Source organism: Oryzias melastigma, linkage group LG22, assembly GCF_002922805.2.
Source record: "Oryzias melastigma strain HK-1 linkage group LG22, ASM292280v2, whole genome shotgun sequence".
Taxonomy (NCBI): Eukaryota; Metazoa; Chordata; class Actinopteri; order Beloniformes; family Adrianichthyidae; genus Oryzias; species Oryzias melastigma.
In genome coordinates this window covers 10,663,918-10,680,619 of record NC_050533.1, presented here as the reverse complement: position 1 = coordinate 10,680,619, position 16,702 = coordinate 10,663,918, and the positions used below count along the sequence as shown (strand labels likewise).

The following is a 16,702-nucleotide window of genomic DNA, read 5'->3' as shown; positions in this document are numbered from 1 at the left end:
CATTTTATGGAGTTGTCTCTGTTAGTCTTTTTTTACAACAAACTTCACATTTTTGTGCGATTTCAATTTTTAAGCAAATGATGAAAAAGAAAATCAGTTTGGAAATTATGTCCACACAAAAATAGAACAAAAAGAAATTAAAAAAAGAGTTTTGCCATAATTGATCTACTTGAACTTTTCTTATCTTTCATTTCAACACAGTTTTAAGTAAGGCTTGAATTCATTAACTCATTTATAAAGAGAATCTAAATTAATATTACTCGATTGCACTTAAATAATCTTTTTCTAATTTTAAGTTTAAATTCATCAAAGAAAAAGTGGCTTTGAATTGACCAATGAGAGAGGACCTTTAAATAAACCAATGAGAAAGCATCTTCAGACTGACCTGTAGGAGATGGACCTCAGATGAAGGATGTAACAGACCAAACTGAGGGCTACACTGACTGAAAATTTCAATCTATTTAAGTAAAGCTTTAACACGACCAAACAAAAAAAGAAACTTTGAATTGAGCGAGACAAGCACAGAACGCCAAACTTTCAACTGACCAACCAGAATGAAACTAGGAGGTTTAAACTGGCCAATCAGTGACTAAAACTGTTCGACATGAAGAACAGCTTCACACTGACCACTCATAACCTTAAACCGACCATCAAAGCAAAATCAGCATTGCACTGACCAATCACAGCACAGATTTAAACTGACCAATCAGAGATTTATGCACAAATAACCACAGAAATATTTAAATTTTTGTGCAATATTTTTAAATTATTTCTACATCAAGACTTTTAAATATTAGCTTTATTCTTGATATTATTTTGTGAGACTGTTGCATTGGATTTTTGCACTTTCAAAAACTGCTCTGTAGGAATTTTAAACTAGTTAACATATTATTGTATTTTTTTAATCTGCCTTATTGTTACATGCTAATATATTTATTTGTTTTTTTATCTGATTATAAAAAACAAAACGTTTTAAATATAGAACACTTGAAAGACATAAGCACATTTTTTTTTAAATGTAGTAATTTTTGTAGCAGAAACTTCTGAAGCACATAAGAGCATGAATTACTGCAGCTCAACCACAAGGTGGCGACAGAGAGCTTTTTATGTTGCTCAATGAGGACGTGCACAGTGAGTTCATGCTATCATTGCACTGATAAAAACCAAACAAAAATGGGGGCAGCAGATGTTTTCCTGCAGCAAGAACATTTTTGGCAGAGCATTTATGAACAGAATGAAGTCTCAAGATAACATTAACTGATCTCATTGGGTCACAAATGGATATTTAGGCAGATATTTCATGGAGTTTATTTTAAAAAAAGGCAATAAAATTGGGATAGCACAAATTAAATGGCAATATAAAACAAAAAAAGCCTCAAACTCTTTTACAATCACAACTATAATATGCATTGAACAGGCAAATCAGGATGTTTTAGATGCATGCGAGGGAATAACGAAAGTTTTTTTTTTTTTTTCATGCAGGAGTAAAATAAAATCTCGTACATAGATCTGCTCTGAGGTCCCTAAAGGTTCAGAAAATATTGAAGACGTGGAGATAAAGCACTGACGGGTCTCACAGAGTACCTGATGTTCTATAAATACAACAGTCATGGTTTCATGGCGGACGCCCAACATACGACTGATCTGCAGCATCTTTGTGGGAAGTGTCAGTTACACCTTACATTTGGATGTGGCAGCAGTTTAAATTATGGATCTTTTTTTTGGCAACATTTGTTGCCTCAAATAGTTAAAAAAAAAATCTGTAACAAAAAGCCTTTAAATAAGTATCTACTTTTTTAGAAAGCTTGATTCCCTCTTTTTTTAAGTGGATTTCTTCCCATTATTTGTGTTTATGGACATTAGCGCCCAAATTCCAGCCCCCCCAACAGGTCGCCTTTATGTCAGACTAAACTTTCACTTCAATGTAAAAATACAAGGACAAAACACTGTTACAATATGAAAATAAACACATCTAAAAAATGACCCCCTCCTGTGCAGGAATTAGCTGAAGAATTCAGTAAATACATATCAAATGTATAACATTTAACAATGTCACATGTACATGGTAAGTTTGTCATTAGATTTGTATTTAAAATGTTTGTTCTCACTTCTTTTGACCAGTCTCTGCATGATTGAGAAATGTGACAAGATTGATCAAGAGATTCACAAACTGATTATTCGTTTTATTTCCCATCAAACTGGAGCCGTTATTCACTTCCGAAATGTCAGGCAATGAGATCTTTTCAGCTTCTGTACATTTTTAATGATTATTCGTAACTGGAACATAATATTCAGAATCTGTTTTTTTAGAGTCACCCTCCGTCGTGGAAGCTTTTATTTTGACGGACCGAGTGGAAGTTTAAATCAGATTGAGGTGTAGTGTCTCCCGAAGCTGGAGAGTCTAATCTTCTCTGGCAGGATGATGTTTACCGAGTGCTCCGGCTCTTCCTGGCTCGGGCTTCCCGCTTCCCTCAGCAGGTGTTCCCGCTGCTGTCGAACAAGCTGGCTGTACTTGGCGTTAGCCAGCCACGTCTCGCAGCGGCCAAATAAAACGATCCCCGTCGTGCCTAGAATGACCAGGCAGGTGAGCAGGGCCAGCATGCCGAAGCAGATGAGCTGACCGTGGGTGACGAGGACGCCGGAGGAGTGGACGGTCTCCTTCAGGGTGATCTTCAGCAGGTCTCTCTCGGGGGGTTTCAGCAGCTTGTGAAAGGCGTGGGCGGGCAGAGAGTAGTGCTGGGGCGCCAGGGCGAGCACGCGGTGTTCCACCGGCCGAGCGCCAAGTGGCTTGTTTCTGCTCTTCGGTCTGTGGCGCAGAGAACAAGTCGGACCCGCAAACCCTTTCTGGCAGACGCACTGGAAGGTTCCGTCGCGCTGACGGACGCACGTCCCCTCGCTGGAACAGGGCCTGCCAGCGCAGGAGGAGACGCTGTCGTTGCAGGTGAAGCCGGTGAAGCCCGGCGGACAGGCGCACGTGAAAGTGAGGCCGTGGTTTGTGCAGTTGCCACCGTTGAGGCAGGGGTTAGGCTGGCAGCTGTCAACGCCGAGCTCACAGAAGTCTCCGGAAAACCCAGAGGGACAGGAACAGGAAGTGGATGCTGCCGAGCCGCTAGCTTCCACACATGTGCCTCCATTCTGACACGGGGAGCTGCAGGGCAAAGAAAGCGTTAGAAAATCAGGAACAATCTTTGTTTTGATGCAATCAATTCCATTTTTCTTCAAGTTTATCTTGATTATGACTTTATAAATTAAATGGAAATAGTCATTAAGTTGTGAGTCCATCAAAAAGCCTTCAAATAATTCAAACTTTCCACAGCTTTTAGGAATTTTGCACTGCAACACTGCAAAAGCAAAGTAATTTTTTATTTTAATCCATCTTATCAAGATAGTTTTCAATAGCAAAAAAAAAAAATCTTAGTTCAACCTTTTAACACCTGAGCTCCAGTATTTATGTCGTTTGATTTACTGTAATATTTTAAATTGCTGATCGTATTAATGGTTGAAAAGTCACATTGTGTTAAAGATTTTATGTTAAAGCGTCACCGATGACGCCTCAGGTGTTAAAAGGATAAGAAAGCATGTCTTATAGATCAGAATTTTATTTTATTTTTTTAATACAAACTCCTTTCTGGTAGAATAATTTTCCTTACCTCATTGGAAAATTTTCTTGCTTAGTTTAAGAAACTTAAAATTTTTTACCTATTTGTAGGCCTAATATTTACATTAGCAAAAAAGACTTTCCAAGAAACTGAAAAAACAAACATTTTTGAATGTTTATACATTTTCTCTGAACATAGAATGAATTCACTGCTTATCCTATCCAAGTTGTTACCCCAGCTGCCTGTAATTGAAAAGAAATTTACTAATTTATAGTCAATTGATGAAAATCAGGTAATTTTTTATGTTTAAAGGACAGTAGTGAGTATTTGTCGTGTACTTCTGTGAATTTATGCAGCTTTAGGCTCCATCTGGAATGATCTGGAGTTAATTCTTTGTAAACGTATTTGAACTTTTTATTTTATTCCTAGTTAAAGAGCATCAGTTTAACTTCTGAAGGTCCTCCTTAGTATCATCAGTCTTTTCTCTGTCAATGCCACAACACAAAATGCAATCAACTAGCAATTTGAAGTCATGCAGGTTGAACATCGACACTTTTTAACCCAGAGGTTAAAACGTCTTTAGTGTTTTCTATTGTGTATAATTTTACTGTGAAAACGGCTACAATTCAGACCCCGCCCACATTTGGCTCAGGAACAGATCATCTCTATTTCATTTCATTCCTGTGAAAATGTGACGACCATGTTGACCTGCGTTTACTCTATCCAAACGAAAAACACTCTAAAAACAGTTATTGGTGAAGTCAAATACAAATCTTTTTCAACCATACAAAAATTAAAATTGTTAAAATTTGACCTCTAATAAACCATCAAATTCATCATGATTAGAAACTTTAACAATAAAAATACGGCGAAATTTAACATTAGACTCAGAAAGAAAGTTTTTTTTTTTTTTACATGTGCCTCCAGTGGTCATTTTAGGAACTGCAACATTTAGCTAAATCCTAATTCTTCCACTACCCCTCCAACTGTAGGGGTATTTGGGGGGGTAGTGGTGTCTGAAATGAGTTTTTGAGGCAGGGGAGGACAAACCTTTTGAGCTGTGGGCCACGTAGGGTTCTAAAATTTGACCGAAAGATTGAACCAGGAGCAGAAATTAGTGTTTTTGTGATCCACCGCATAAGAAATAACATGAAATCTAGACGAAAAAAGATGCTTTGATTTTGATTGAAAATTAATATATAAATGTCAAAATTGAACATTTAGAGCTTTTTTTTTTAATTATGACTTATGTTCTTATTTTAGGGCCAATTCCACCAATGGATTGATGGAAAAACCGGAAACTGCATTCATATGCAAAAAAATAAAAAAAATACTTGAAAAACACACAAACATTAGAAAAACAACAAATCTTTCAACACCACATGATTGCAGATAAACTTTCTGAACTTAAACAAAGCTCAGTTTATTTGTAGTGCACAAACTATGGGGAAAAAGCAGAAGTACATGGAAAATAAAACATTATTTAGGGATTATCAATATAATTTATTATATAGTAGTTTAGTTATATAGTAGTTGGTCCACACCTGTTTTAAGGGGTAGCTGTAGGGACTTTTGACTGTGTATGATTTTGTTTTAGCATGACTTCTTACCGTTATAAAACCGCTAGTATGAATTTGAAGCTACGTGCTAACTTGGATGACCGGCTACTATTGATGACATCATCAAGTGATAGTAACATGAATGTGAAGACACTAACTATGTCTGAGTTGCGTTCACCATTTTCTAGTGCTGTCGGAATCAACAATTCCTAAATCCAGAACCCAAGAAATTTCTCAGAAGTCTTTGCAAAAAACTACCGTGCATCCATGCTCAGTACATTAGCAAATAAAGACCACAATGCATTGCAGTCGAAAAAAAAAGGGTTTAAATGTTATTTTTTTTTAATAAACTATCCACATTTTCTTTATAAGAACACATTTAAGTCACCAATAGGCGTGAAATGTTCATATTGATTCGATTTTCTCTTCTTGAAATCAGTCGAGTCATATTTAGAAAGTTGTGAGAATGGGGTCCGAGTTGTCTTTAAAATCTATATAGTCCTACATAACATATTTTTTTTTTTAGTAGTTAAGGATTCGGGTGGTAATTCAGACATAGAAATTGTTTTTCCAAAACTCTCAGTTTAAAGGGTTAAGTGTAGCAGAAGAATTTGTATTTGGTTTATAATTTGAGTACATTCTTCACATTTTATTTCATTCAAGTTGGTGTAAAATAATAATAAAAAAAATGTTATAAATCTCAAAATGTTCCTTCCAACCACACATTTTCCCATTTGAAAGAATCAGAAATCCACATGCAGTTTTCTAAATGGAGGCCTGGAGCATCCTCGTCCTGCACGCTTTCTTAGCTTCAGCATCTTGAAGGCTTAAATCTCTGCAGCTCTGCAGAGCTGAATTAGGAAATAAGTACAACATATAAAGTAGGGGGTGCTTGAGGATCGAGTGGAGTGACACTAATCTAGAAAAAAAGATCAAATTAGTTTACATCCAGGATAATCCAGATTATTTTGCTAATGTGTTCATTTCTTCATGCCCAAACAAATAATCCTCAACAAGAAGTCAAACTATATCTGCTAGCTGTGTCTGATCAGTGCAACCACGCTTCACAAGTGTGCACACACTGACAGAAACTCATCAACTACTCAGGCAGAACCTAATTGCACGCGCTCACGACTACTCTTCTAACCCCTCCTCTCCACTACCAACAGTTTTCAGACACCTTTGCCTCAGAAGAGCTGAATAATGGTGCGTGCGCACACCGGGTCCAGCTGTCTGTGAAATGTAGACACTTATTGTGTGAGAGGACAGCTGATAATTCACTAACAATAACCGTTTCAGTGGGCTGGCGGTGGATATTAGGCGCAGCATTCCAGTCCGTAATAAAACTGTCGGAAATTGCGACCGCGGAGGGGTTGAGAGTTTGCCGGTTCGTGTCAGTGAACCGTACCCACAGGGACCTTTTATACGCTGATGGTCAGGTGGAGGAGGACTCCTCCTGAGAGCCGCTCCATCTGTAATCCAGTCATGAGCTTCTAGGAAAAGGAAAGGGCTGGATTTGTTTCAGCTTGTAAAAAAACCTCATTATTCCAACCAGATCTGTTTGGCATTTTTTATTTTTTCCTAAAAAACACATCTGGATTTCCAAGAATTGAGATCCACTGCAACTATATGATTTTAAAAGTGTTCCCAGTGGTCTTTTAATTATGATTATGATATTTTTAGCCACAATTAAGACACATTTTTTGCAGAAGCTCTTTAGATATTTACCTCCAAGTTGTGACGTTGAAGTTAGCCTCGACTAATTTCCCATCATCCCTTTGTTTACACTCTTCCCACTAGATTGTAGCACCACACAAGCCCAAGCTAACGTCAGCGGGGAAACAAAAATAATAAACAGGATTTGAACCATCCAGCTGAATAGCAGCTCAGATGAAGAAAAAGAAGACATCAGTGGCCTTGTGGCAGAGTGTCCGCCCTGAGACTGTAAGGTTAGGAGTTCAAATCCTGGCCGAGTCAGACCAAAGACTGTAAAACTGGCATCCATTGCCTCCATGTTTGACACTCAGGATTGAGGAGGTTAAACCACCAAATGGGTCCTGACTCCCACAGAGGATGCGTCAAATGTGGAGAACAAATTTCACACGTGTGTGACAGCTATGGGTACTTTAAGGGGATGGGTCAGAATTGTAGCGGATAAGGAAGACTTTGGCAGAAACTGCATCACAAATTGAAGTTTATTTAAACATCTGGTTTTCATCTGATCCATTACGATTTGAATAAAGAAATACTCTTTAATCTTAAATTATTTTATATATGTCATCCATAATGACAAAAATCCAAAAAGAACACGTTAAAATCACCAAAAACAGGATTTTTTTGGAGTGGGACTTGAAGAAAAAGCAGAAAGTGATTTTGTTTTAGTGGTTTGCCATCAATTTGAAAAAGTCTTTTCAGCTCCTGCTTGTATTTGTTCTTGATTTATAAATGTCAAACCCTCGTCAGATTAAAATCAGAAACCGCCATCTTTCTTCTTCAGTCCTTTGAGCTCGAGGTAAAAACTAATAAACTGTCTTGAAATTTTTCACTGAAACGAGGAATTTATGCTGAGCACTGCGGCAGACCACGTCTGTACAATCCTGGTATTTGAAATTGATTTTCTGGACCTCCCTGTAACTAGCTAATTATTGAGTAAAACCAGCAATCCTGTGCAAACAGCAGAGCAGATTAAACATGTCTATCAAAAGTATTTTATCTTAAATGAGTGCTGCAGTCACGAACAGCACAAAGGAGCCGAAATATGACGTGAACTTGACAGTAATTTACAGCTGCAGGAGAAAATATGTGAATGTTCGGAATTATTTCAGCATAAACTGGACACAAGATAAATGAAACATAAAAATATAAAGTGGTATGATTTAAGAAAATTATTTAAATTGAGATAAAACACAAAATTATGTGTCCATTTGAACAGAAATTGAGGTACTCCCAAACTTTCTCTTGCAACTGTAGCTTTGCTTTTATAGAAATTCACATTATCATGTCTCTTAAATTTGAACATGTTCTTGTTTATGATCATAAAAATTCCCACAAAGTTCATTAATGGAGATCAGAGAAATAAAAAAAGCATGAAAAACTGAAAAAAGTGGTACAAAAAACTAATTTTCTTGCAGAAATAACCATTGTGAACAGTTTCAGCTCTTTTTCAAATTTGTTTTTTTTCAGTGTTTTGAAAAAATAACTCAAATTATTTCATTTTTTGACCATTTAAAACGGTAGAAATTGTGCACACGTGGAAGAATTTTTAAAAAATTAATTACCCGTACTCCAGGCAGAGCTGCTTCTTCAAATGGCAGTCTTTTCCGGCAAATCCTTGAGGACAGATGCACATGTATCCTCCCTCTCCCGTCTCTATGCAGGTGGCGTTGCTGGAACACGGCCTGGATGAGCACAGGCGAGTATCTGTTGTAAAGGTAAAAAAAAGAAGGATCTTGAGCGTCTAGCTCCCTCTGCGCCGGCATTTCTGTCCCCATTTTTCTCTCGTCTTTTTGTTTCCATCATTGCTGCACAGCACTAAAGCTGCAGCAGAATGCCGTCACTGAGAGCAAGACAGAGAACATAAGCACGGGGCGACCGGCACATATGTTCCAGCTGAATATGAGATGCAGTCGGAGCTGATAAATGGGTCAAACTAAATCCAGAAGTGGCCTCGTCTTGGTCAAAATCATAGGGAAAAAAGGAAATTGTGAAAAGTTCAAAGTGCCAATGCAGAATATAATTTTTTTTTCCATGTTAAAATCTGTTCTTTACATGAATTCAGTGACAACCTGCAAGTCGCCGAAGCTCTGCGCCTCTGCCTCACCTCACCTCTGACACAGATTGAGATAAGAACCCCCAGGGGAGCTTAATGAGACTCACCTTGGTCACACAGGCTGCCCACCCAGCCCTCCTCGCAGAGACACTGCCATGCCTTCTCACATGAGCCGTGCAGACATCCAGGGAAGGGAATGCACCGGTCACAGTTCTCTCCTTGCCACCCAGGCTTGCACCTGAAAGGAGGTGAGGAGGGATTACACCAGAGAGCCACAGTGCACCTTGTTCCAACATTAGATAGAGTGGGTTCAAGTTAGACACATTTTACTGGTTAAACTCCTCCAAATGGAGAAAATCCATGTTTTGGCTCAAGCGTGTGGAAACAATTGAAGCTTGGCAGGCTTTGGAACCGAAGGATTTATCCTCACAGAAAACAGTCCTGTTCAAACAATACACTGATATGACATTTGAGGAAAAGTACAAAACAGATAAAAAGGATGGGTAAATGAGGCATATTTAGCTAAAAAAAAATGGATTCATGGAAATTAGGCACTGAAAGCCCAGAGGATGTGGGCCACCGTCTGCACCGGAATCCGAGGTAATTTTAATAACCTACCTGCACTTCCCCTGCCTCTCACAAAACCCATTTTCTGGACTGCACCCTGCGCTGCATTCCCAGCCTTTAAAGGAAGGAAGAGACGGCTTTTATTTGCATCAACAATCAAAAGATGCATAAAACATTCATAAAAAAGAATAAAATATTCATCCGTTAGAGAAATTATTTTGCAAGAGCTCACCTTTTACCATGCCTGTCACGACAAGAATTAAGACCACCTGGATCAGATACATCATCATTTCTAAACAGATTTTTTTCCACCTGTAAAAATAAATAAGTCAGACCAAAAAAAAAAGAGGGAAAAGACAGTTTTTTTAAACCATAAAAAACCTTAAAGTTTATTTTATTGTAAAATTTAAACCCCCAAAAGAGGCTTTCCATATTTAAAAATCTGCATAAAGCCTTTGATGACTGAATCCCCTCAGAGAGGAGCTAATTGCAAGTGTTAAAGCTGAAAACTGGGCCGTTCAGAAAAACTAATTAATCAGGGAAATAAGAGTCGCACCTGAACCATCTGCGCTCCAGCGTGTCCATTACGCGCACGGAAAAAACCCTTTATCCTGACCCCCCCTTTGAAAAAAATGATCAGAAATGAAGCTCATGTCTCACCTTTGTCGTTCCGATGCTCTGCCCTCAAGTGGTGTCGATCATATTTGTCTGTTGCTCCGCTTTGTTGTGCGTTTTCCGCTCGGCGTGCGGCTGGAAGTGACCTTACAGGTGTGGAGGGAGGGGGACGCACTGCCTGCAGGAGGTGGACCTGGAGGGTTTGATGCTGCTGCCGCCGCTGCTGCTGCCGCTGCGTCGTGTGGCGTCCCGGTGCAGACGCTCCTCCCCCCTGAACGGGGGAGAATTTGTGCGCCAGTTTACCCAGACGCACATGCGCGAGGGTTCAGCGCATCCATGCGCAGCCATGCGTCAGTCCCCGTTTTTCTAAATGATCCAAACTTCAGATTTTATAGAGGCATGTAATAATGATAATGACAAATATTTGCACTAATTGAGTAATTAATTTATATATTTGTCCTAATTGTTTGTCTATAATTACATGTTTTATTAATTAAAATAAAGAATAATCATGAGGGGAAAAAAACAACCATAAACTATTAATAATTAGAACTTTTATGTTATTTTCTTCTTATTATTTTTTGTCTCCACAAACGTTACTAAAAGTTTGATTATAAATAGCTTAAGGGCTACAAGAGTTAAAATATTAAAGCACAATAAATCTGTTTTGAGGAGGTAATTCTGTACACATCTTTAGCTTCAAGTCAAAACAAGTTTTTTTTTTTTTTTTTTTTTATGGGCCAGCATGCTTTTTAGACCCAAACACAGAGCTTTCAAAACAGGAACATTTACATTTCTGCTCAGGATAAATATTAGAAAGGCTGCCAAGTTTCAGGTTCAAAACAAACATCATAATGAATCTGGCACCAGAAGGAACAAAAAAACAAACACTTTATTTTAGGGCTGGGTATATCGCCAATAAGTTAAAGATTATATTTGATTATATTTAATTGAACTTTGAGTTTACACGTTTTACACATTTAGACACATTTGTTTAGAAATACATTAATATTCTATTTATATGTTTTGAATATATTTATATTAATCTAATATAATTCACATACCGCAAAATTCTCATTGAGATTGTTAATAACATATAGTGTTACATGGATTCTCGAACTGAGAAGCTCCAACAATTGTTCTGCCTCTCCTGGAGGGGATTTCAGTTTAGCCACTAGGTGGCGATTGCACTATAACATTACACCTTATTCCAGAAGAAGAAGAAGAAAGTATGAGCAAAAAACTGTGTTTTAGACCACAAATTGGTACTTAAAAATTATTTGGAAATTCATGCCTGTGTGTTTATAAAGATGTTAATTTATTCAGAAATGTATATTTAGGTCGACCGAGGGTTAGCATTAGCCGTCCTATAGGAAATCATATTACACGTTAGCATCAATCTAGCGGACTTTAGCTTTATGGATCGATATTAAGCTTAGATCGATTATGATTGATTTTTATCAACCCAGCCTTAGTTTATGTGTTATATATTCTGCATCCTGATGCAAAACAATAAAATAATCATTTATAAGCTAAACACAAAGTAATGCAGATAAAATCTAAGAGGAAATGTAAATCAAGTTCATTTTAGTGATCAAATGTAGAAAATAAGACGCCCAACAAAATCCCTGCACACATTAGTTGTTTTGAAATACATTTAAAAAAAGACAAAAGTCTTGATTCTAAAGGAAACATTTCCATAAATCTTTTTATTTGGTTTGCAGTGGTGATTTGCAGGAACTTGCATGATATGTTTCTCTATGCAGTTGGTTAAAAGTGTCTCACCAGATGCAACAGTAGTTAGTTTGAACTCATACAACCTAAAAAAACTGGGTTAAAAAGATGGCTTCTTAATAAAAAGTCAAATATTTTTCCCATATTTGATTAATATTCTTTATACTTTTGAATCCTCAAGTATTTCAGTAAAGATCTAAATACACATAAATGTATTTTTTCACATTTCGTTAACATAAAAGGTCAAAACAATACCCAACCAAGTGCCTTTACGCTTAAGAATAATAGCCGATCAATCCCCTTTTTTCTCTTTTTACCCTTTAACCGCCCAAAGGCAGGAATTCATATTCACTTATAGCTCATTTCAAAATGCCATTAGATGATTTCCTCGACACAGTGCCTACCTGTCATACATAACAATGATGCCTTCTATTCTTAGGCTCTTATTGCTGCCCACATCCCGCCTTTCCAAGGTCAGAATTTCCATGAAGTCACTGACTTTATAATGTCATTGTGAGTTTTAATTCGATCACACATTGTTTTATGTTTTGTTCACAGCTTTTCTGTAGAATATTTTTTTTGTATTCAGCATGTTTGAAAGGCAACTGGGAAATCTTTAATATATTTTCCTTTTTTGGGGGTCACAACGATGAATTTTAAATAAAACTGTTGTATTTAAGTCTGAATGGAGGGATTGCATGCATGCATGCAAACAAGCAACAAATCAATGTGTTACTGGGCTGAACACTGAAGAGACGTCAGGTTCTGAATCCGTCTGCAACACAAGGCAGAGGAGAGAAATAAATGACTCTCCTCAGATCTGATATAATCTTCTGAAAGGTCTCTTCTCTTACATCCCCCTCCACCTCGCTAGTTTGCTTGTTGATGCTCAAACCCCTCCTGGAGCTCACAGTTTAACATCACAATCCGGTGCACCCAACCAGATCGGCATCACTCATTCCTTTTCATGAAACGTGTCAAGTGTGTCCATTGATTTCTCTTCCTCTCAGAGCCTGATTTCATTTTTATCTGATCTTTTATTTGTGTCGTTCCAATCCGCAGCAGAATGAAATTACAGATCTGATATGTACATGTTTGAGATTTTTTTTTTTGAAGTTTGAGCTTTAATCATCAGATCTTGCAGGGAATACTCATGAGCAAAAAATCGGTTGTAGATGCTAAAATATTTATTTTCACAATCCATCCACCAAGAAAGTACAACGTTTTTCCAGAATAATAAATAAAGCTGCTGCTTTAGTGACAGCAATTACATTATCATCATCTTTGCGTGGCAATTTATGATCTTTTGAAATCGGCTGAAATGATACATAAGCTCCACCACGCTCACACTCTTGCCCATTTTTTATGTCTCGCAGCCTTGGACTGTTATTACTTTATGTCGCCATTATGAGATGGCTTTACGGATTCCCTCTTATGGAGGAAGAGCTGCACACTAAGTGTCAAGCTGAACAGATCATCAGTTTGTATTATGGTATTTCACTCAAATGAAAACGCTTCTCCACAGATTATAGGCTTTAAGCCAAATTGTTGAAAACACTTGAAGCTGAAGTTGAGAGAATGATGATCATCTATCCAGAGTGACTATGTCTGAAAGACGACTGACTGAGGTAATTTTTTTTGTCACTTCTGTTCGTTGTGAGGATTTTGAAACACCTTCTTCTAACATGAAATTCAAGAGGTCCAAGCCTCCAAATGATGATAAGCCACTAAGAAAATTCTACTTATTTATGGGGTTAGAGGAGAAAGATAAACTAAATCTCCTTTTTGGATCCCTCTAGTTTCTGCCACATTTGTACTCTGTACTTCCAGCTTTTGATCCAAAAAGTCCACCTTGCTTTGGTCCACAGAAGCCACATTTGTTGGAGCAGAAAAGCACCGGAGCTTTGTAAAGACGCTCCAGCACCAAACAGAAACCCATGTTTTCTGCTGGTGTCAGGGTCAAGCTTCTGAGCAATTTTGCTTTTTCAGAGACAAGAACATCACACTTCAATAGTGCAAAGTCTAACGGAGACAGAAGTTCAGACATGAATGCTGAGGAGTCCAAGGATGACATGTGGTGCTGTTGTTGTTGTGTGACTGAATAGCAAAAGAATGTAAGTGAAAAAATGAAAAAAAAATCCTCTTCAAAGTCCCACTCCGATCATTTTTTGATCTGTTTTAAAAATGTTCCCAGTGGTCTTTTAATTTTTCAGTTTTTAGGCAAAATAAAACATAGTTTCTACAGAGCAGCAAAAGTTCATTAAAAATTCGCCTCTAATGTTTGTTTGAGACTATTGGGTAAGCCTGCCCTCATTTCCCATCATCCCCCTGTTTCTCTCCAGCTAGCTTAGGGTCCCTCACACCCTCAATCTAACATTACACAGATGAGGGAGACGAAGGCGTACACGGATCTATCTGTCTGTACGTGGATTCTTTGGAGCAGGGAACTTGTATAAATAGACTAAACAGCTACAAGGTTTTTCAAACTATGTTTTTTCTTTTACTCTTGATTCAAAATGATTTGAATAAAGAAATACTCAGAAATTCAGTTTGGATTTTAATTTTCCTTATATGTGTCCTCCATCATGAGAAAATGCTGCAAGAACATGTTAAAAACACACATTGGAGAGGACCTTTAAACTGAGTCAGGAAAAAACATCCTTCTTTTTTTACAAGAGGTGCAATGATGTTCTAATGGGTTCAAACCTCAAAGTTTTGTTTTGATATGGTTAAATAGATGATTTTTGCAGACAACAAAAAAAAGCAAAAAATTTCAGAAAAATCGTTTGTAATTTGCTGCAATGAAGAAAAACTCTTCAGTTGTCTCATACTAATCATAATTCAATATGATCAAACAATAAAAAACAAATTCTTCTTAACATAAGCTTAACGCATATTTAAAGTACCATTTCCATTATAATGTGATCTATTTTAAAATCGTTCCCAGTACTGGTTTAAGTATATGCAGTTGTTTGGCAACAACCAAAACCTGTTTCGTTTTCTTGAAAATACAGAAATTTGCCTCTGAGTTGTGGGTGGGACCATTAGTATGGAGTAAGTCTGCCCCTATTTCCCATCATCCCTTTGTTTACATGCTACAGCTTGTTTACGGCTAATGTTACTGGTGCAACAAAAATGGTGAGCAGCATTGGAGCTTTCAGCCGTACAGTTGATGCCATCTCAGACAAGGAAAATTAAAATATAAATGGATCCATTTGTCTGCTAGTGGATGCTGGGAGCTAGTAGCTTCCCGTAGTAGCTTCTAAGTCCCACCTAAGTTTTTCCCTATAACATTTTTTCTCCTGATTCACCACATTTTGAACAAAGACATAAATGATATTTAAAATCACGAGAAAATAGCCATAAGAACATGTTAGAAACATAATTTTCATCAAAACTTTTAACGTATGCAACCAGGGGTGGAGCCCCCTTGAGCCCCCCAACGCTTTGGGGACCCCGAACTATAAACTTAAAAGAAATGTCTTAAATAGTTTCCAGGCCAATTATTTCTTAACTCTGTCATCAAAAAATCCAGATCACTGAAATGACATAAAACCGCTCATGTAAAGGTGTTTTGTCCTCCCCCGTCACTGTGTAGAAATGGACTATTCCTTCAACAATAAGTTAAATTCAAAATAAAATTCTTCCAGATTTAAATCTGTTTTTTTATTCATACAAAGACATTTGATTTATTGACACTATCTAAAAGTTATTCAAAATGTTCAAACAGAAAATGATGAATACAACTGTTGCAGGGGGCACCATGTTATTGTTTGCCTGGGGCCCCCAAACTGATAAGTCCACCACTGGATGCAACAATACTTTCCCCAAAATTTTGTTCAAAAGCTTAGCATACAATTTGGTTTTAACAGTTAATTATACCACCCCTCCTTTTTAGCATTGAAATTCGTGTGTCCTAACACGCTGAAACTCCTGTTTAAACCATTGTTCTGTCCTCCAAAAGGAGCAAATCCTCACCTTTCAGGATCCTCATCCACCTGTCACAATCGGCAGCTGAGGCGTTCGGATCCACGTGCAAAAGTTTATTGGGAGAAGAAACAGGGTAAAGGGTGGTACTGGGTGCTGAGGGATCAGACAGGAGTGAGGACACACAGTGAGGAGTGGGAAGAGGGCAGGTTAAATAATAAGGGACTGATGGGATAACTGAAAACAGGTGAGAGAAGTTCAAAGGTGAATGCTGGGGTGAAGTGAGGAGAGAGCTCCCTCTGGTGGCAGGAGGAGGGGAGCTCCAGGCCATCCTGACACCACCGGAGCTGGAGACAGCCATTTCAATCATCCACCTGCTGGAACGAGTTCTCTCTCAGTTGGACTGAACAGGAGGTCATGTTTTTACATTTTGTGAGTTCATGCGACACTGGTGTGCAAGAAGTGCAGCAGGATGCCTCTTCGAATTTCTGGATAACTGACTAGCTGACAGACTGCAGTCGGCGAGATTGAGAAGTTGTGTGTCTGAGAGGGCGGACAGCAGAAAAGAAGCACCGCGGGGGACTGGAGGCTCACTCGGGGTCCTGTCACTTGCAGTTTCAGGGTGTGTCAGCAGTAGATAAAGCTCACTATGGAGTCGAGGTGAGCCACTTTGTGACATGGTGGGGAGCAATTACTCCATCTTGAACATACACAAGACAAGGTTTGCCAGCGTGTATTTTTAGACGAGCAGTAAAAGCAGAAACTTGTTTTTGTTATGCAGGGAGAAAAAGGTGAAGGACGAGCAAAACTGCAGATATGTTTGCTTGGACACAAAGACTGGGCTGAAAGCAACACACCAGCTGAGTGCAAACAACACAATAGTGTGTGAGGAGGCCAGATTTATGGTTTTAGCAGCATTTATTTAAGGATCT

At 38.1% G+C, this 16,702-nt stretch overlaps 1 protein-coding gene across 1 annotated transcript; it reads right to left on the bottom strand.

The window, feature by feature from the left end:
- Nucleotides 1–1,292: 1,292 nt before the first annotated feature.
- LOC112146426 (protein delta homolog 1) lies at nucleotides 1,293–10,472 on the bottom strand. The gene is made up of 6 exons (XM_036209906.1): nucleotides 10,155–10,472; nucleotides 9,727–9,806; nucleotides 9,546–9,609; nucleotides 9,035–9,165; nucleotides 8,437–8,578; nucleotides 1,293–3,148 (listed from the first exon to the last, which is right to left on the bottom strand). The coding sequence occupies exons 2-6, from the start codon at nucleotides 9,782–9,784 to the stop codon at nucleotides 2,365–2,367; spliced, it is 1,179 nt and encodes a 392-aa protein (XP_036065799.1). The 5' UTR covers nucleotides 9,785–9,806; nucleotides 10,155–10,472; the 3' UTR covers nucleotides 1,293–2,364.
- Between the last annotated feature and the right edge of the window lie 6,230 nt (nucleotides 10,473–16,702).